General features: G+C 31.4%; 1 protein-coding gene and 1 pseudogene across 1 annotated transcript; both read right to left on the reverse strand.

The window, feature by feature from the left end:
• Positions 1-3,294: 3,294 nt before the first annotated feature.
• On the reverse strand, positions 3,295-6,644 carry LOC107858728 (serine carboxypeptidase-like 40). Its single transcript, XM_047403764.1, has 8 exons — positions 6,268-6,644; positions 5,852-5,959; positions 5,467-5,741; positions 4,816-5,095; positions 4,605-4,716; positions 4,306-4,398; positions 4,082-4,190; positions 3,295-3,511 (listed from the first exon to the last, which is right to left on the reverse strand). The coding sequence occupies exons 1-8, from the start codon at positions 6,593-6,595 to the stop codon at positions 3,344-3,346; spliced, it is 1,473 nt and encodes a 490-aa protein (XP_047259720.1). The 5' UTR covers positions 6,596-6,644; the 3' UTR covers positions 3,295-3,343.
• Positions 6,645-9,060: 2,416 nt separating this feature from the next.
• LOC107858735 lies at positions 9,061-14,531 on the reverse strand (annotated as a pseudogene).
• Positions 14,532-21,818: the final 7,287 nt, after the last annotated feature.

The raw sequence follows: 21,818 nt of genomic DNA on the forward strand, positions 1-21,818 counted from the left end.
TCAGTATTGTATCTATTTCAGATTTTCAGTGATTATGTTTCTGCACAGTAAAACTTGTTATTAAATGTATTATAATTCAGTTGCTTAACAGTATGCCAGTTCATGGGTTAGCTTGGGATCACTTGTGGTTTCAAGCACCGTGTGGTGTCCTGGGTGTGCTCTCGGGGCTTTACAAACTTGGTATCAGAGCACAAAATTTAAGTGTCCTAGATTGTCTATTAAGTCGTGTCTAATAGAGTCTTTTAGAATGGTACGGAGACGTCTGTACTTTTTTTTGAGAGGCTACAGGGCATTTAGAAAATGTTTTCCTTCTTTCAAATCTCAGATCATGCAGCAGAAATGTTATCTAAGAAATTTATACAAATCCTTATCTTGCTCCATTCATTCCATCTCTACTTTATTTTTGAGGTAACAGAAATAGTGAAGCCCAAATTCTTACAGATACAGTTTTCTCAGACAGTCCCCACAAACAGTTATGGGATTGCATGTTGGCTTAGAAAGTATCCCATCAATGCCCTTATGTCTTAAAGTTTGAAATATTTCATTTATGTTCATGAAAATCATGCATTAAGCCAAAGTCAGATGCGCTTTCAGATCCCTTCTTAGAATCCCTTTTACAGTAAGTGATCCAGAGTTAAAAGCATGAGCCCAGAAGTTTAGCAGTAGTAGAGTTGGGATATAGGTTGATGATGTTGGGTATGTTGGTATAATGAAACTCTTGAAGATTCTAAGTTAGTAAGTGTTTAAGTTATTGTATGATGATTATTGGGGCTATAGAAAGTTAAGTGTTGTATCGCGGGAGATAGTATTAGTAGTGGGTTTTATACTTTTAGGTGCAGACTTTTAGTATGAGTTTATCATTCATGTGTATTATTATACCCCAGACTCTAGAGTAACGTGATTGCAGTTCAGTTTAGAGTTTAGAAAAGTGGTCCATAGACTTAAGATGATAACTTTAGTCTAAGGGGGAGATGATAGAACAAGTGACCAAGTCAGGCTCTCAGATTTTAGTAGTGATGCTAGAGTATGGTAGAACATCAGTAAGGGAGGATGATTCCCAACCCATTCTTATTTCAGTGTTGTATTTCAGTCATCACGATATCTACTCATGTCGTACATGTCAACTCTATGATCATAGTTCATGTTCATACACATAATAGAGAATCATGTACTCTCTCAGTTTCTATTATGAGGAGTTCCAGTTCACTCAGCAATACAAATCATGTTCTATGAATTCATGAACTCTAAACTCAGGTCATGTAGCTTATGACTCATGGACTTATGCTTATAGTATGTTCAGTTTCAGTACTCATGCTATACTCCTAATGATCAGCGAAATTCAATTTATGTCATGTATGGCCTCAGTTTAGATCTCTTTGATAAATCTATGATGTTGATACTTTATTCCTCAGACCTCAGTAAAGTGTCAAGTTATATATATATATCTTCAAGTTTTAGGTTCTCATGTTCTAACTTTCAATGACCTCTCCTTATGTAATGATTAGTTGAAATTCTATGTGTTTTTTCTTGGGGTTGTGCATGGAAGTTTTAAGGATAGAGGTTTAGATAATATAAGAAAGATACTTTTATGGGTGTTTGCTTAGAAGTACATATGTGGTTATGAATATAGGCTTGAATGTCATGATTGGTGTACAAGTGGAATGTATAGTTAACTATAAGCTTTCAGTATGATTCAGTCTGTATAGCCAGTAATTTAGATTAACAGTAAAAAAAACAAGTTCCTATGGTTTCCCATCTTTTCTATTCACGAGGTAATTCATTCACGACCATGCAAGTCGTAAATTCAGTTCAGTTTATGCGTCAGGCATCAGATTCAGATTTCAGATATTCAGCTATGATTCGGTTTGTAAGTGTCCCATGCATTATCTCAGTCTCTCCTTAGTACTTCAGACAAGTCAGTATCATTCGAGGGACGAAGTATTCCAAGGGGGAGATGTAATACCCCGAGTTTTCATGTCTTAAATCTTTTATCTCTTCCTCATGAAATAAGATCCAGCTTGAAGTAATGGTTACTCATAAGTTGACTCTCTTGTTTCTATCTCAGCCTTATGACCATTCTTATGTCAATGCATGTATTCACAAAATCAGTTCAGTTTATGTATCATGCTCAGACTCAGTTATGTAATCATATTCCAAGTCATGCATATTCAGGATATGATCTTAGTTACCTTCGTACAGTACTCTCAGTCTAACCAGTCTCATTCGAGGATGAATGTTCCCAAAAGAGAGATATTGTAATACCCCATATTTTTCTAAGTTCAGTCTAACTCATAGTGCATGTATAAGAGGCTTAGAACTTTAAAATTTGGCTAAGTGTTGGGTACTTAGTCTTATTTTTGGCCTTTCAACTTCGATGATTTTTTAAAGTGACTTTTATGACCTCGAGATATAAATTTTTAAGTTAATTCATGTTCAGGGGCATAAGTAGCATGTCTCAGGGAAATTTTGTAATTTTCGGACGAGGTTTGAGCCGTGTTCGAATTGCATTCCAGTGGTCCACCGCGATTTCACCACATCACGGTGATAGGCTAAATCATACTCGTCTTTTTTCTAGTGAAGCACTGCGATGGCGCCGCATCATGCCAAGGTGAAAAATCACACTCGTCCATTTCCAGTGTCTCAACGCGACAAGCTCACGTCACGCCAAGCCCCTAAATCGTACTCGTTATTTGAATGGCAAATTTTAGTAGCACTATGCCATTCCACCGCATGATATTAATAGTTGTACATTGGCCAAACAAATATTTTGAAATAAAGTGAAAACATATTTCTAAATATAGTGAATAATATTCATGGACAAATGCCTACTAAATATCTAAATCATGATATTAATAGTTGTAGTTATTACATCAACATCCAAAATAATATATTGAAAATACATGATCATGTCTTATTAATTTGAATTAATCCTTATTATTATAAATAACTGGTATACTGTATAGTACATATGCCATGTGCAAAAAATGTTCGGAAAAAATTGTTAAGAAATATATTTTATTTGCTTGATCATACTAAAATTTTTATTATTTATCAATTGTGAAATGAACCATTTATTTTAGATCCCGCAAGGAAGGACATATCATTCTTGGAAATAAGAAGATTTTAGATTTATCCGAATTGCAATTGTTTTATATTAATTCACGTACAAAGCACATAGTTGATTTGTTATTATGAACTTAACTTATAGGCAAAACCAATATTCTGTTAATATTATATCGATAAGAAAACAAGTCATTCATATATTGTGATATTTTGACAAAAGTAAATGCTTACATTACTAAAAGAGAAATTGATATATACTAACTGAAAAAATAAAAATTAACTAGGCTATTATTTTATGTGTTGTAGAATTGGAGAGTTGTGTTCCTTCAAGGAAGTGCTTAGCTAATGAAAGGGCTCTAGCAGGCTGAAAACTTGGCACTTGATGTCCTGCTCCTCTCACTGTTGCAAATGTCAAATTATTTCTATATATTTGTGTATATCCACCAACCTAAATTAAATCAAAGTAAAAAATGTATTAGTATTATGAATTTATATATCTCAGGGAGTAGCTAAGCAATATATTCATGTTAGTTATATATATGTACAGCATTCTTGATGATTTTCTCAATGCATATTTTGAAGTGCTTGTTGGCTCTGTGGACATTTTATTTGTTGAAAGAAATTAAATATTTTTGTCAAATACAAGCGAAATACATTGTACTCATGTCATTATGTATTTTCATTGTATGAATTTTGTATTTTATGAAATACACGTATATCCTTATATGAAATTATCCCATTCTCACCAAAAATCACTTGTATGTAACTATATTTATTAGATGCAGTTATATTTCAGGTTTGAAATAAGGAGACATGCATAATGAGAGTATTTACAACTAAACTTCAAGTCTCACTATGTACGTAATTTTTACAAAATGTTGCTATCTCAAATAAATATAGGGGCTATATATGTTTGTTGTGTCGCGTTTTTTCTCTAGTCTAATATTTAATATTACAAATTCAATATTTCAAGAAGAAATACCTCATAGTATTAAAAGTTCAAATGTAGTGCACGCACCTCATAATCATTGTGGAACCAGGGATACCAAGGTGTTTCAACATGAAGCTTCATCTTTTTAATAGATTTTTCAGTCGAAGTTATTGGTATTATTCCATCAGTGTCCCCGCTGCATTTATTCAAATCCAAAAATAAATTAAAACCATTAAGAAATTTAAAATAATATCATAGTACAAAAGAAAAACACAAGAAAATGGTGGGTTGAGGAGTTAATTTAAGTGAACCTGAATATCCATACTCGTATTCCATTTGCCATAACTTTTTTGAGAACAGGAATTATTGTTAATGGGCTATCCGTCCAACTTTCTATGACTTCACTGCAATTTAATTTTGTTTTAAATTTGTTTAGAGAACATAATAAATTTTTAGTTGTTACTGGTGTATAATCAGTATGTAACAAATGTATACTGAGCATATAATTAGTGACCTTCGTTTTACACAGATTATGCAATGATTTATATTGATTATACACCATATACTGACTAAATTTTTTCAAAAGTAAAGATTACGATTATGAAAATACCTGCATGGCTGCCAATTATACTTAATTTTGGTGACATTGGCATGGAGAGCCTTTTGAACATCACGACGATTCATGTAGGCAATTACATAGTCATCACTGCATGGATCGAACACTTGATGCATTCCATAATTAATTCTCTACATTTTTACAAGTCATATTGAAATGACTATTATTATTAGGTCAAATTCAAGCTAATTAATTAATTAAGCACTTACTGAATTTTTGTTGTGCGTATAATAAGCAGTACTGAGGTCGTCTTCGTCATTAGGGCATAGAGGGGCATATATGTTGTAAAGATCAATGGGGTCAGTATCAGAAATAGCTATATCAATGGCGTTATCGCACTCATGTGGTTGAGGAAGAGCCTTGTCTGTGAAGTTACAATATCTCTCAATTTGTTCTAAAATCTCATCTGGTATCAAGCCATGACTTGCATGGTACTCAAACATCCCTATTTTATCTGTCTCATAATTTATCACTGAATTGCCAATCTGCAAAAAAAAAAGAAAAAAACATAGAACAATAACTACCAAGTACTATTATTGAACATTTTCAGTTGAGCTGTGACTGTGAGGGGCAGTAAAACTTTAATTTGTAATAATATCAATCCACACCACATATAGCACAACTTAAAACCACTATGGGTGCGGTTGCCGGTCAATGAAATTGGTGAGAATCATGAAAATACAAATCCTCCACCAAAAAGTGGATGAAAATTATGGTAAATTTTAATAGCCAGAGTTACTGAAATAGTGGATGTGCTGCAAGCTAACACCGACACCACCGTTATAAAGGAAATAGCACAAAAATCCAATTATAAAATGGGGAAGGGTTAGAAAATTAAGTGCTTATATAACTTTACCATTATCCCCTTTAAGTTGATAAGAGTCTTCTTGGCAAGCTGGTTATGGTGGAGAATCATTTCTGCCAATTGAGGTACAAAATGTCCAGCATAGCTCTCACCAGCAATGTAAAAATCTCTGTTCTTGTACTCAGGAAACCTTCGGATCCAATTCAATAAGAATATTAAATTGTCAATGGATGTAGTTCTATCTCCATTTGATTTGACGTCAGAACTTGTATTTGAATATGAAAATCCAACGCCAGCAGGGGACTCCATGAATAATATATTTGCCGCTATGAATAGTGAATAAATATTCAAATTAAGTTGAGGTCCATTTTAGCAATTCCAACAAGGATCACTTATAAAAATCATTCCAAACAAACAAACAAAAAGAAATAATTACCATGATTCCATGAGTGGTGATTCCTATACAATGTCTTTCCATCTTTATGGACTCTAAATGGTCCAATTTCCTCCATGGCTCCATAGGCAAGTGAAGAACAACCAGGACCTACCAAAAATTATTCAAGTCATCTAAATTCAGAATGTAGAGAAATATTGTATATATATACATCAGTAAACTCCGTTTGTAATATATTAGCAATGGGAAAAAAAAACACACAAATCTACCGCTAGAGACGAATTTAAAATTCAGAGTTGACAAAATTATTTGTGTACACATTTTAAATGCTTCATATATACATAGTTGGAGCCATATATACAAAGAGTTCAGTTGAACTCATAGAACCTGTCCTAAATCCGTCCTAATGTGTAGTTCAATAGTACCTATCATCAACAAATTAAACTAAATTTTTGTACCTCCATTAAGCCATAAGAGAAGGGGCAATGACTTGGAATTCTGATCCGCTTCAACAAAATAATAATACAAGGCACGACCAGCAGATTCGTTGACTGTGACATATCCACCATATTGTTTGAATTTGACTTGTGGTTGACCTGGCAATCTCTTGATTTGATCTTTATGTTTCAACCACTTTTGAGAAAGAACAAATTTATCCAATTGTAAAAAATCAATGGTTGAACTAAAATGGCTGTTATTATCTATGGTTGAATCTCTTTTGAATAACTTTGTTAAGTAAAGTTTGCCAACACCATGACTATGTCTCCTTTGAAAATTCGAAGCCATAATTTGTGAAAGGAGGAGGATTAAAAGATGGAAGAAAATTATTTTTTCCATTTCTTTTGAATTTTGGAATGAATCCAAAATAGAATGAATTGATGATTATATGTAATACCATTTGGTAATTGAAAACTAATTCATTTCAGAGTGGATTTGGCTGAGATATGAGATTTAATTAATTACTTGAAAAGAAAGATTACGAATTGTATATATTGTATACGATATATACGTTCAATCAAGGAAGATCTGCTATCCAATATTTAATTACACTACAAGTATAATTTTAATGGGATAAGCTCCCAATTATGTTGTGATTGATTTCCATGTTTATTATGAATTTTCTATAAAAGGTTTCTGGGACTTTGTATTTGACCTACCAGACGTAAGCACATGGTTTAAGTGGTCTAAGTTCAACCTACCATAATCTCAAACTTTTTTAAGAGCCTGTTTGGATAGGATTAAAAAAATTATTTTTTAGCTTAAGTGATTAAAAGTTTAAAATAAGTTATTTTAAATTAAGTAGATAAGTGTTTGGATAGAAGTACTGAAACTGAAAAAAATCTGTTGATGTGTTTGGTAAACAAGTGTTATCAATCATTTTTTTGTTGTCAAAATGACTTAAATATCCTTAAAGCTGTTAACACATAATAACGTGAATTATTTATAATTTTTAATTCTAATACTTCAAAAATAATTTCTATTTAAATACACTTTCAACGTAAATTGATTATGCTAGGTCAATTTATAAATATAAGTTACTTTTTTTTATTTTTAAATATTAAAAAATAAAAATTTTAAGATATTTTTTAAATAAATATAGTATTATATTGTAATGTTGCAAGCTTGTAAACAACAAAAAAAATTTAGGAATGAAACAAACCATTAAAAAGAATTAATTTTTAAAATTTAAATAATATGCAGAGATTCTATATGAACGGATAGAGAAGAACTTACCACAAGCTCGATTTGAAGATAAATTTTTTGGGTGTTTTCTTATGTAATGATGGATTCTCTGAAAATAAAGGAGAAGGATGAAGAGAAAACTGGACGGAAAAGATGAAAAAAAAAAAAGCGGCAAAAAGAAAAAGAAAGAAAAATCAATAAGAGCTACAAAGTTTAGGCTGTTGTTGGAATTAGAAGAAAATATAAGAGATAAAAAAGTAAATGTTTTGGTTAAACCTAAAAAAATTTTAATCTAAAAAGTAAAAAGCTGGGAATATCCAGCTTCTCAATTTTTGCTTTTTTAAATCCACTTTTACCTTTTTTTAAGTTTTTTTTAATTTTACCAAACACCTAAAAAAAGCTAAAAAAGTGATTAAAATCTAGTTTGATCAGATTTTAATCTTATCCAAACACCCTTTTAAGTGAATTCGAATTTAGTTCGGAATATAACTATCGAACATCACACAAAAACCAAAAAAAAATTAATCACTATTTCTCGAAATTCCTTTCTTTTTTTCTCATAAAAATCTGAAATGAGCTCTCTCCATAAACTATATTGCACAGTAGAATATTGGCCATTCGGTCATTTAACTAATTTGAATTAACAAAAACTTGGATCTCCACTTTTATTTTTCTCTTTCTCACTCTTAAAATTTGAAAAATTTTATATTTATTTCGGTAAATTTGTTACATTAAATTAATATTAGAATCAATAGACAATAGCCATTATTCTCCTTCTTCATTTGATTTTGCGTGTAATAGTGTGGATACAACATATATACACTACTTATACAATAAGGATAAATTACATATACATCATATAACAATGTATATGCATCTCTTATACACAGTAATACATCATATATACACGGTTATGTTCTATATATACAATATAGATAATAACCGGATGTTTTAGGCCAGCTCTTATGTAGAAAAAAAAAAAAAAAGAAGAAGAAAAGTGCTACATTAGCTGCATAGTATTTGCCTCCGCGATACGTATACATATCCCGGATTTTAATTTGCATTTTATATTTGGGGCTTGTATTCCGTCAAATGTAATAAGTTGTCGATATCGTATCTTGAGTTTAAACTTTCGCGTCTAAATCCTCTTTCCTTCTTAGTGTAACAAGGCTTTTAAGTGGGATTCTTTTAGACAAAGCCATAAAATGATAAAAGAAGATCATGTAAGTATTATTTTACCAGCAAGAGGTTGCCATGGAGTGTTAAGTATTCTTTCATTCTTAAACAAAGGTTTCAAATTTGAGCTCTGTTGGTATGGAGTCACCATTTTAGCAAGTGACGGTTTACCCCTGATATTAAATTCCCCTACGTGAATCCAAATTTAGTTGAGTCCCAATACAACTATTGAACATTAGATGGAAAACCAAAAAAATAATCACTATTTCTCGAAACTCCTTTTTTTAATGTCTCATAAAAATCTGAAAGCTCTCTCCATAAATTATGGGTATATTATATTACAACACATTTATGAGGAAGAGCAAATTAAGATGTTAGTGACCTATTATAAAGAAGAAAACAAAAAGGTATTACCGTATTAATACCACAAGCAACTGCATGAAATGAATAAAGGATCTTCAAACTAGACAACTAGGTAGTCCTAATGTCCTATTAATAATTGTGCCTTTAAGAATCAGGGAGGCCGACAGTTCCATCAAGAAAATGCATGACAAGTGAAAGGGCTCTAGCTGCCTCATAGCTTGGTACTTGATGTCCTGCCCCTCTCACTGTTGCAAATGTCATATCTCCTTTGTATTCTTGTGTATATCCACCAACCTATAAATTTAAAAACAACCAAACAAAACAAATACAAAGCTTGAAATATTTTTCTACTAAGTAATAGAAAGGCATAACATATAAATAGACATCAAACTTAGCCTCAACCGACAAGCAAGCACTTCAACTTGGAGAGTGCACATCTAAATATCTCAACTGACAACTATACGCTCCAACTCATTCCCAATGTGTCGTGGACACCCAACGCGTTGATGTGACACATAAATTATGGAGGTGTCTAGATAATCATTTTGTAAAGTTGAAGTGTTCAACTGACACAGTTGTAAGCTGAGGTGCCGAGATGTGTATACTCAAAATTGGAGTATCTATTTGTCAATTGAAACCAAATTTGAATGTTTATTTATGTATTATGCCTACAGAAATCTTAATATTTTTTTGGGCTACTATGCATAAAATAAAATGGAAATTATTTAAGAGGCTAATAATATGATTACCTCTCCATTGAGTAACCAGGGATGCCATGGAGTTTTGATGGGAAGATTCATTGTCTTAATAGATTTCTTTGTTGAGGTAACAGGCAGCCTTGCATCAGTGTCACCGCTGCATTTTCAAATAAATAACAAAGTTCAAAAAGCTTACTTTCAATTAATAAGCTCTTCTTTTGCAACAAAACAAAAAAGAAGAAGCTTTTATTCAAGAAAATTGGTATAAAATTTCCCTATCTTTTAAAACCAGGTTACAACAACCATCTAAAATACCACTATCCGACTGAGCACGGTTGACCTTCGATCAATTGAAATATGCTGTTTTGATTCCTTTGTTTGTGAATATATATAACTATTTCATGACTTAATTACTATGTAATATTGCTCCATATTTGATGATGATATAGTTTTAAGAATAATCCAAATGTAACATATTTTCTATGTAAAAAAAATAAAAAAATCAAAAACTGTAATTAATTGAAGGTTAAATGTATTGAATTATATATCAAATGAATCAAAATGGGGATTCATCGTCACGGAGAGACCAAATATGTTATTAAAATAATATCATAATAGCAAGAAATTGCAAACACCTTCCTTTTTTTCGTTGTTATCATTTGAAAAAAAAAATAATACACTTTTTTATCATAATTTTTTCAGTATAACGTGAAAAAAAAAAAAAAATAATAATAATAATAATAAAGCCAAATAAAAGAAAATGATGAGTGGAGGATAAGTGATCACCTGAATATCCACACTCAATATCATTTGCCATAATCTCTTTGAGAAGAGGAATAATGGTTAATGGGCTGTCTGTCCAATTCTTTACGGTATCACTGCAATTTTTATTTTAAAATAATTTTTAATTTAAGAAATCCCTAAAAAAGGTTTAAAAATAATCAATGGAAACCCTTAAATATTACTATTTTCTAGCATATAAAAGGAGCATAAATAAAAGTATAATAATAGCAAAAAAAATTTGAAATATACCTGCATGGCTGCCAGTTAGCTGTATATTGAATGTTGGTAACATTGGCATGGAGAGCCTTCTGAACATCAGGCCTATTCATATAGATAACTGTGTAATAGTCATTACATTGGATCGATCATTGCCTGTATTGTGTACAAAATATTATATAAGAGTTCAAGTTACATGCATCGGTAGAGTAGAAAATTTTTACACCGCAAGTGAACTAATGTAAGTTTGTCTGGCTGAAAAATTATGACTTACAGAAGGCTTGTTGGGCTTGGCAGTGAGGTTGGTATTGAGGCAGATGGGAGCACAAATGGCGAAAATATTAAGCTTTAAACTATCATATGCTTTATCTATTGCTGCCTGGCACTTGGCTGATTCTTTACTTCCTGTGAACTTGCATTTCTTCTGGAGTTCAGCTTCATCTTCATCAGACATTAGGGTATGACTTGCAAAATACTCGAATATTCCTCTTGCATCAGTCTCATGATTAATCACAGCATTACCAATCTGCAATCAAACCGGTCTTGTTGTAAGTCTCCAACATCGATTCAACACTAAAGGAAATAAAAAATATACAGAAAACAACATTGCTATATTGAATAAAAAGTTTTTTTCTTAGAGAGGCGTTTTCTACACTTAGAAACGTAGTAAACTGACCTTTACAAAAGTTAATAATATGGGAATTTGATCGAAAAGAAAAAGACGTACCAAGATTCCTTTAAGATTGATGATATTTTTGTTGTGATATAGAATTGTATGTGCCAATTGAGGTACATAATGCCCAGCATAACTCTCTCCAGATATGTAAAAATCTCTATCTTTGTATTCTGGAATCTTTCGAGCCAATTTATTAAGAATTGATAATTATCATTAGCTGTTTTTCTATCTCCACCAATCTTAACATCAGTAGATGTGTTAGAGTAGGAAAATCCTACTCCAGCTGGAGACTCCATGAACAACACATTTGCAGCTGCTAATAATATTTGATCAAAAGAAAAAAAAACCAGTACTAGTTAGAGAGGTAATATTAGTAATTAATTATTTAGTCAATTGAAAAAGCAATTAATTATCTAGTTTGGTGAAAATTGAAATTTACCATGATTCCATGCGTAATTATTTTTGTGAAGTGTTTTTCCATCACTGTTTACTCTAAATGGTCCAAGTTCTTGAAAGGCTCCATATCCAAGAGAAGAACATCCTGGACCTGTCCCAAAAAAAGAAACAAAAAACCTATATGATTAACCAAATAAGAAAACACATTATTCGAAATAATTTGGTCATAAAATTTAGTTGAGGGTTGATATAATCTAATGTAAGTGAAAGATGAAATTGTTTTCTCGACCACTGATATAAAATATGGTTCTCACTATTTGGTACTCCCTCCATTCTTGTTAAATGATACAAATTTTAACCAACATTTTAAGATGTATGTTTTAATCAAATTGAAAAAAGTAAAATTACAATTTATAATACTTTTAATATAGTTTTTAAATATTTAAATTTTAATTTTATAAAATTTAAATAATTTAATATAATTTAACTTTAAAATTTGATCAAACTGACTCATGAAAAATGAAGAAAACATATAAAAAGTAATTGAGGAAGTACACCACAAGAAAATAGGGCTTACCATACAAGGACCATCAGCATTCAGTCAACTATCAATTGAAACAAATAATCTAAATGAGATCGCAAAGTTTCAAATTCAAAAATAAAATCACATTCTTAAATAATTTTCCTAATCTAGATATATTAAGAAGTAAAAAGAATCTAGATATATATATGTCATATGAATAATAATGGAGATGAAAATATTTTGTCTTGAAAAAAACCGATGTTTAGAATATTAATCAAATAAAAGAATCAACTATAAAGGATAAATTAGTTGAATCATGTTTTCTTATACTACTAATCATTAGGTTAAAAGATTAGTATTAAAAAAAAAATCAAAACAAACGAGCTAAGCATAACCATAAAAGAGGTGCGCAAGTTAAATGAAATCAAACTTGAGGGGTTTATGTAATTATTCCTTTTGCTTTTGGTTGTAATGTCTTTGTAGATAGACCATATAAGTGACTTTAATAAGGAATTTTGTACAATAGAATGACCATTTAAGTAATTCACTCGTATATATTATGATATATGACTAAATTGTTCAGACAAATTACCTCCATTAAGCCAAAGAAGAAGAGGCAAAGACTCCTTAGAACGTTGAGCTTCAACAAAATAATAATAGAAAGCTCTTCCAGCAGATTCATCAACCGTAACGTATCCACCATACTGCTCAAATCTTACTGGAGGTTGGCCAGGAAGTTTATGAATTTTGTCCTTCTCTTTCAAACCCTCTTGATCATAAATCACAATTTTTTTGTTAGATGCAATATCAAGATGTGATGCATTAAAATGGCTTTTGTCAATGTTGGAATTTTGAAACCACTTAGCCTTATAAAATTGCCCAAGGACTTCACTTTGTGTCCTGATGTCTCCTCCATTGATATGAGACAACATGGTTGAAAGAAAAAAAAAAAAAAGAGAGAGAAATTGTGCACTTGAATGTCTCCATCAAAAGTATTTTTTTTTAGAGACCTTTTGTTGAGAAGTGTAAAAGAGAGGAGCCTTTATTGGGTTTTTATATCATTACATATGTATGAAAATCGCAATAGAAGAAACAACCAGGAATGCTACTTTTGCAGCATATGATATTTAGCCTAATTAAAGATTTTCGGTGGCTTATAAATAAGATTGAATAGTTTAGGTGATCCTTATATTTATTTAATTTTGTCATATTGATCCTTATATTTTACTAGTTTTTATCTAAACGACTGAATTTATTCAAAATTGATATTTTAAATATCTTTGATTAAGATTATGTGACATTTATTTTGCTGAGTAAGACAAAATATGTGAGAGTGAATAACAATTTTAAGGCAAAATGGTTAGGTGGACTCTTGTACTATGTCCGTTTAGTAATGTGATATTCCTACTTACATGTTTGTCATCTGAATCCTTAAACCCATTAAAAAACAGCATTTTAAACCCTATTTCAGCCTCCACGTCAGCTGTCATGTCATTTTAAAATATTATATTAAATTACAAATCATTTTAAATATTACATTAAATGCCACATAAGAAATTAAATATTTAAAAAATAAAAAAACTAAATTGAGAATTAAAAAAAAAATAAAAAAATGATGAGGGATTGGGGCTTTCTTCTCCATCTCCACCGTCGCCCTTGCCTCGAAACCTTCCAAAACCTATAAAGTTTCACCAACACCAAAACACAATACAAAACAAAGTACAAACCGACAAAAACCGAAGAAATCCACCATCCCTCACACATAACATTACCATCATGGTGATCCTCCGAAACAGATGTAAACAGAATTGTAAAGATTTAGATACCCTTTTGATCAATTTGTTCAATCAAAAGCCAAGAAAATGGAAGATTTTGACATCCTTTTAGCCATTTTTTTCAATCAAGAAGTATAGAAAATGAATAGATAAGTTGGATGAGAAAAAAAAAATGAGAAGAACCAATAGAAACTGCAGGCTTTGGTGGCCAACAAATCTATGTTCTTTAAATCAATTGAGTAATTTGCATTCTTATGCTTTCTTGTTTTGTTGGTTTATTTCTTCATCTGAAGCTTCTTTTGACATTGTTGTTGCTTTTGAATTTTTTAGTCTGTTGTGTAAAATGGTGGACGGGACGGTGGTGGACGGGGACGGTGGGGGAAGGAGGGAGAAACCATGTGTGGAAGAGGGCGGGGGTATTTGTAGGGGAAAAAGTTGACTGCCCTTTTTTTAAAAAAAAATTTTAATATTATTTTTTTAAAAAAAATATTTTTAATTTTTTAATATAAAATTAATCAAAAAATGACCCTCACTCACACCTCAGACACATGCCTACACGCGTTTCGTCCTATTCAGCCATTTTAATGTCATATAAGTCTGATCAACGGGAAAAAAAATAAAATTTTATTTTTTAATGGGTTCAAGGATACAAATGACAAACATATAAGTAGGAGTATTCGCATTATAAAACGAACATAATATAAAGGTACATAGAGTCATTTTTCCGAATTTTAATTTAAAAATATTAAAATTAGAAGAAAATAGATAACAATGAAAAAAAATTCAACCCCATCATGCACTTCTTCTTCTTCCCTTTAATCATTCCCAGAAATCAATGTGCCCCACCCACTACCCTCCGAACCCCCTATTAGTAATATTACTTATACCTATTCAGCAAATCTTTCTCCTTAATATTTTTCCTTGGTGTAAATTCATATCTTCGTGTGAATGTATATTTACTAGTTCTTTTTTTATTCGTGGATACCTTCTTTACTAGTTTTCTATTCCCTTTCGTATCTATATTTTTTCATGTGTAAAACAGAAACAATTATCTTTTTCATTTTCTGTAACGACTTATTCCGTTGTTATTAAAAGACAGCTCGTAATGGGCGCGGGATTTTTAAAAAAATGGCCTCAAACTAGTTTAGGACGTTGCGACTAATACTATTTTATTATATTTATTTTTGGTTATTCATAAACTTTTATTATATTTTCTTAGATATAAAAATTAATTAATTATTATTATATTCTTATTATTATTTTATTCATTTATGTATTTTTATTTTGTTATTATTATTATCATCTAAAAAAAAAAAGATAAAGATTCAAATTTGAAAACCATCCTATCTTATCCTATCTGATAACCATTTCCACCAAACTTCTCCTATTTAAGGAGTCTTATTACTCCAGACAACAGACAGAAAATTACGAACATTTTTTATCTCCCTACAGATTCTACATTAAAAAAAAATATTACTCCAGACAACAGACAGAAAACTACGTACATTTTTTATCTCCCTACATATTCTACATCAAAAAACATCAGACACTGCAAAAAGAAAGATACAAAAAGAAAAAAAAATCAGAATAAAAAAAAATCAAAACAAAAGAGAGAAAAAAAAGATCTAAAATCAGAATTTCGCTTGAAGATTCAGATAACAATTTCATGTTTCTGTTCAACTTAACACAGTTTTCATTTTGATCCTATGTTATTTGTTGTATAAATTTTATTAGAAATCAAAACATGAATAAAATTATTTAAATAATTTCATGTGTTATTTGGTGTGCACTATCTATATTTATTATATGAATTTGTTTGTTAGAATGTGTTATATATTTGGATTATTGAATATCAATATATGAATACTACGTAATTAAATTTTTGATTGAGCATTTTATTTTTACACTACACAGTACGTCACACGCAGTGGTTATTCATTCACGCAGAATTATTGATTTCAAAATCCATGAAATTAAAAATCACAGAAAGAGTTTGAAGAGAAAAAGATAACGAGATAATAAAAAAAAAATTAATTCATGTTTTTTTATCATCGGATATATTATGTTTATTGCCAGAAATTGTCGAAACTCTGAATTCGGCGATCAAACAGTCCTCCACCGTCTCTGGCAAAGCAACAGTGGGTAATTACTGTACTAAAAGATAATTCTTTTAAAGATAATATAAAGAGGTTCTCTAATATTAACAAATCTTTTGGATATATAATAATCCATTTTTTAAAATTGGGCCAAATAGTAACCTGTACAACTTTTCCGTGGACCTCCATTTTGTATCATTAACTAGCATTGATTTTTTTTTAGATTGTAGTTTTTTTTTATCTTCTTTTAAATGTTTTCCTTAATACTTACTTTTTAATTAATAATTTTAGTGACAATTGGACTCATTTTGCAAAGAATTGATGAATATGTTTGAGTAAATTACTGAATATGAGTTCGTATTTAAATTATCTCATAACTATGATTTAATTTTGTATTAAAATGAAGAATATAATAAATTTTAGAGATAATATTAAGTTTAGCATGATATGGGTAAATTCGTTTATTCATTATTCTATTATTTTATTCATTATTATTAATAAAATTTAGTAATTATTTAATTGCTTTAGTCTACCGTTAAGAACAAATAACGTTTTTTAAAAAAAAAAATAAATTGTTATGATTTTTTAAGCGGCAAACTACATTTTTAACATTAGATAAATTTTAGGTAAGTTTAATATATCCATCTCAAATAAGAATGCAGTGTACGCATCTTTCTGAGACATTTTCAAATTTAAAGGATGCAATAATGCACCTTGACAAATATTTTTTTTTTTTTTTAATTTTCACCAATTTAATACACGAGTTATAGACGGTTATTAGACATTGAAAAATGATCGAACCCAGGCCTTAACATAATTTATTAAAAATAATTTAAGTCAAGATAAGTCAATAAAAGCGACCGTGCTGGAACCACGGGACTCGAGGGGTGCCTCACACCTTTCCCTCGAACAACAAAGTTCCTTACTCGGTCTTCTATTTTTGCAGACCAACAAAAAGTCATTTCCTTTTGATTAGGGATTCAATAAGGTGACTTGGAACACCATAACTCAATTCCAAGTGGCGACTCTGTTAATAAACTAATCCCTCTTCAATATCATCACTTTAATTGAAAAAACTCTTCGACTCGATCCCCTCCGAGCGAAAAAGGGGTGTGACATCTTTGGCGACTTTGCTGGGGAGTAATAAGAATTTGAGCTTTTTATATTGACTTATACTTGCTTTAATTATTGTTGCTATTGTGTTTGTTGGCCTTATGTGCTACTTGTTGCTCATTTACTACTTTGATATTGTTGAACTGTATTTATAAACTGTCTTCTCTTGCGCTCCCCTTCTGAGTCTCTAAAATAGGATAGAAGAAATGCAGCGTATGCATCCTAACTTTCTTTTGAGATAGCCGAGTGTCAAGGCACCTGGTGAAGGATTATAGTCACACATGTTTGGCGGGGTTCGGATTGACAACGAAGGCGGTGTTGCCCTGCTACCGATCAAGTTGTCCCTCCCCGGCTCGAGTGTCCGCCTAGGTAAGCTAGTCTAGATATCTATCCCTATTAGGCTTAAACTTAGAAGAACTGAAAACTCAGAATTTGTATATCCCTATTAGGTGCCGCTTTATCTGCATCATATGCATTTGACTTAGCAGGACTCGGCACAGGGGTCGGGAGAACAGGTGACCTATTTTATAAAGACCAACATGTGCATCCTACATGCTCTTTGACATTTGTTTGGAAGGTTATCTGATTGTTGATCGGCTTTAGGCAACTTTAAAAGTGAGAGATTAAATTATCCTCACATTTAGTGAATCATTTTTCAAAGAAAAAGTTTTATTTTTTTTTTAAAGAAAAGAAAATATTAATAACCTAGTTTTTCAATCTTCATGAACTACGAGGGTCTGATTATTACTCTTTAGTGAGATACATAGGAAACCCTTTTCAGGGTACGACCCTATCTTTTGAAAAATTATTCATAGATCTATTGGAGAATATTTTGAAAATATGATTATTTTCATAATTATTTTTCTAATTTTAAGTCCAATTTTTATATATCTTAATAGCCCTGGATCTTTAGGGATCATGAGGCTAATTTTTTACAAAACTTAACAGTCTTGAGCCTTTAGGGATTTTGAGGCTGAATTTTTTACAGCATATATTTCACGAACTACGCACACCTGATTCTCATCTTAATGAGATACGTAGGCAGTCCTTCATGGATTCGGTGGTCTTAAAAAAAGATTTTTGAACTTTGACATATTAGTTTTCTCCAAAATCAAAATAATATTAGTTGGTTGTTTTGTGGCTAAATTGGCATCTCATTCATACAAGACCAGGTCCAAAGAACAGGCAAAATGACCCACAAAAAATGATATAGGGCCTGAGATAAGTTGGTGTAGACTGTTAAAAGTGAGGAATAAGAAGAAATGGCTTGGAAAGTGAGAAATTTGGAGCAAAATATAAGAAACATGCAAATACTGAGAGAGAAAAAGAGAGTTTCTTACAAGGATATGTACATGTTTCACAGTGTTCACTTACCTCTAGAGTCCAAAACACCAAAGTTGGACATGTACGTCGGTCATGGTGATCTTTTGGCTCATCTAAAAAATTATTGTAATCGAGTAGAGGGAAAAAGAAACTGTTGATGAGAGTTTAATGGTGATAAATTCAGAATGGTTGGGAAAAAAATGATGTAGCAATGATTGTGGAGACACCACTAAGGCCGACGTGCAAATCAGTGACTAAAATATTATGTTCGGCAATTTGAAAGTCACTCCGTCCCTCATGCGGAAGGAGTTTTGGTGATCTGTTTTATTTTTCTTTCAACTACCCGAATTATTTTAGGGTTGGAGTTCGGAATCTATCTTGTCTTGTTTTATTATTATTTTCATTCAGATTCTTCTATCTTTCTGTCAACAAATGTATGTCCTTTTATTTTTTATTATTTATTATATATTATTTTGTTATCTTTCTTTTCTTTTGAAAGCTCTTTCTATGGTGATTCTAGTGATGTGATATACATGTTGAATTCACAGACTAATCTTTAAATCCAATTTAATTCTGAAACATTTGACCAAGAAGATAAGAGTTGAAAGGAAAAAGCATATAAAAAAATAAGTGTTCAGGTATTTGGGGACATAGTTACAGCCTCACTTGAACGTGTTGAGGCAATCACTTTGTGAATCAAAAAATAACTTGATCATCGATTAGAAGATTCAATTCGAGAATTTTGAATGGGGTTGATCAGAGGATATATAGTATCCACTATCAGAAAAAGCAAAAGAAAGTTAGCTCCAAAAGGGCACGAGTCACCCATCGAGATAAAAGTACAATATAAGTGGACATGTATATTTCACAAACTTAAAAGAAGTGACGCACGTGCATGAGCTTAGTCATGATCAATGTTGAAAAGATGTGTATGATCTTCATGTTCTACTCTCAGATTGCATGTTATGTGCTTGTGTTTTTAAGGATTGATATGACGAAGACATTTCATTCTGCTACCCAAATGTTGTGTCATCCTTTGTTACCACTTTTGAGTTTTAGTGTTATTTTCTTTCATACCCCTCTTTTGGAATCAAAATAGAATTTGAAAAAGTCGAAAAAAAAAAAGTCAAGAAAATGAAGTCAAAAAAAAATATCAAAAAGAAAATGTCAAAAAAAAAATTGGAGTTGGAAAAAGTCCCAAAAAGAGAAGAATCAAAGAAAAGAAAAATAAGAGAGCCAAAGTTCGATTTAAAAAAAAAAGAGAAAGAGAGAACAAAAAGCAAAAGAATGACTTGCCTGAACTACATTTGACTTGATTCTTGTTACGACAAGATACGTAGGCAGCCCTACTCCGGGGTTCGGTCTAACCAAAAGAAAATTTAAATTACCCAGAATGAAAGAAAACTGGGGCAACATTTTATTTTTTTTAAAAGAATCGATTCCAAAAGTTGAATATTTTACCCAATGTTGTGTAAATTTTGAGCCTCATGCCTCCCTTTCTTTCTAACCTTTTCCAAAAACCAAGTTACAACCAAAGAAAGACCTTCAAATCGATCTTTGAGAATGTCAAGGCTAAACATGTTAAGGGTGCATGATGTTTCGTATGCTAGACATTATTTTCAAAAATAAAAATGAAAATGAGGGAGTCTTATTGGTGAAAACCTGTTTGGGCACCATAAGGCGACGGTGAACAAAAAAAAATAATGAAAATGAGATCGGCTCATTGGCAAAAATCCATAGAGGTGTCACTAGCCGAAGGATGATTGTGATCTGGAGGGAGCATGCTCCAGAATGACTCCATTTTAAAGTCAATAAGCGGGTAGAAGTTGAAAATTATTAGTACGGGTAAATTTGGTTGTATAATTCAAAATGCATGTCATAATCACTGAAATCACCTGCCATACCCAGATAAGTTTTCGTTTTCGATGCTTTTGAAAAGAGATGTCAATTGTCCTTTTTCTTTTCTTTTTATTATTATTTTTGTTTTTTATTTTGTGTCTTTGTTGTCGAATGAAAAATCAATATCATCATCTTTCACGTATTTTTGAGTCAAATTTATGTCAAAACAAGTGAGAAAGAACTTCAAAACTTGTCGCCGACTCCTTCAATTGCACAAAGCATGTAAAAGGGATGATGCACCAAGTTAATATGCTTCAAAATAAAGTAAGATATTCAAGAATGATTGTCACCCGACAGTTTTTGGACTCATAGAAGTATAAAAGGTGTATTTGAAGCTGAATTTCGAGGCATCATGCAAGAGAAATATGATTTGAGTCAAAATATTTTAGTAGTCCGAATTTGGGGTCAATACTACAACAAGTCAACAATACCTATCAATGATTTGCAATGGAGCCGGGGCATGACAAGTGCAAGAGATCGTCTCAATAACCAAATGCCACAAATCAACCACCGTATTTTTAAATTAAATTAAAAAGTTTTTCTTTATATGAAACAAAAACATTTGTTACCTTCATATCAAAGGTTTCAAAGCTTAACTATTAAAAGCTGCAATTTCTCACTTCTGCAAATACAAGAGGCAATACTGTTACACAGATTTGGTAATCAATAATGGTAAAAACTCATCATTTTAACCCCTAGGAGACGCACTTCCTAGTTCGGATAATTCAAGATTCATTTGTTAGGTGATGCACTTCCTAACTTGAACTATCACTCCTATAAGATACACATTCTAGTTGAGTCATTTTATTCAACCCCTAGGAGACGCACTTCCTAGTCTGAATAAGTCAATTTTCATTTGTTAGGTGAAACATTTTCTAACTTGAACCATCACTCGTAGAAGACGCACTTTCAAGTTGAGTCATTTCATTTGACCCCTAGGAGACGCACTTCCTAGTCTGAATAAGTCAGTTTTTCATTTGTTAGGTGAAACACTTCCTAACTTGAACATTCACTCCTAGAAGACACACTTTCTAGTCGAGTCATTTCAATTGGCCCCTAGGAGACGCACTTCCTAATCTGAATAAGTCAGTTTTTCATTTGTTAGGTGAAACACTTCCTAACTTGAACATTCACTCTTAGAAGACGAACTTTCTAGTCGAGTCATTTCATTTAACCTCTAGGAGATGCACTTCCTAGTCTGAATAAGTCAGTTTTCATTTTGTTAGGTAACACACTTCCTAACTTGAATCTTGATTCCTATAAGACGTACCTTTTAGTCGAATCATCCT

This window comes from Capsicum annuum, unplaced genomic scaffold (genome assembly GCF_002878395.1).
Source record: "Capsicum annuum cultivar UCD-10X-F1 unplaced genomic scaffold, UCD10Xv1.1 ctg4767, whole genome shotgun sequence".
NCBI classification, from domain to species: domain Eukaryota; kingdom Viridiplantae; phylum Streptophyta; class Magnoliopsida; order Solanales; family Solanaceae; genus Capsicum; species Capsicum annuum.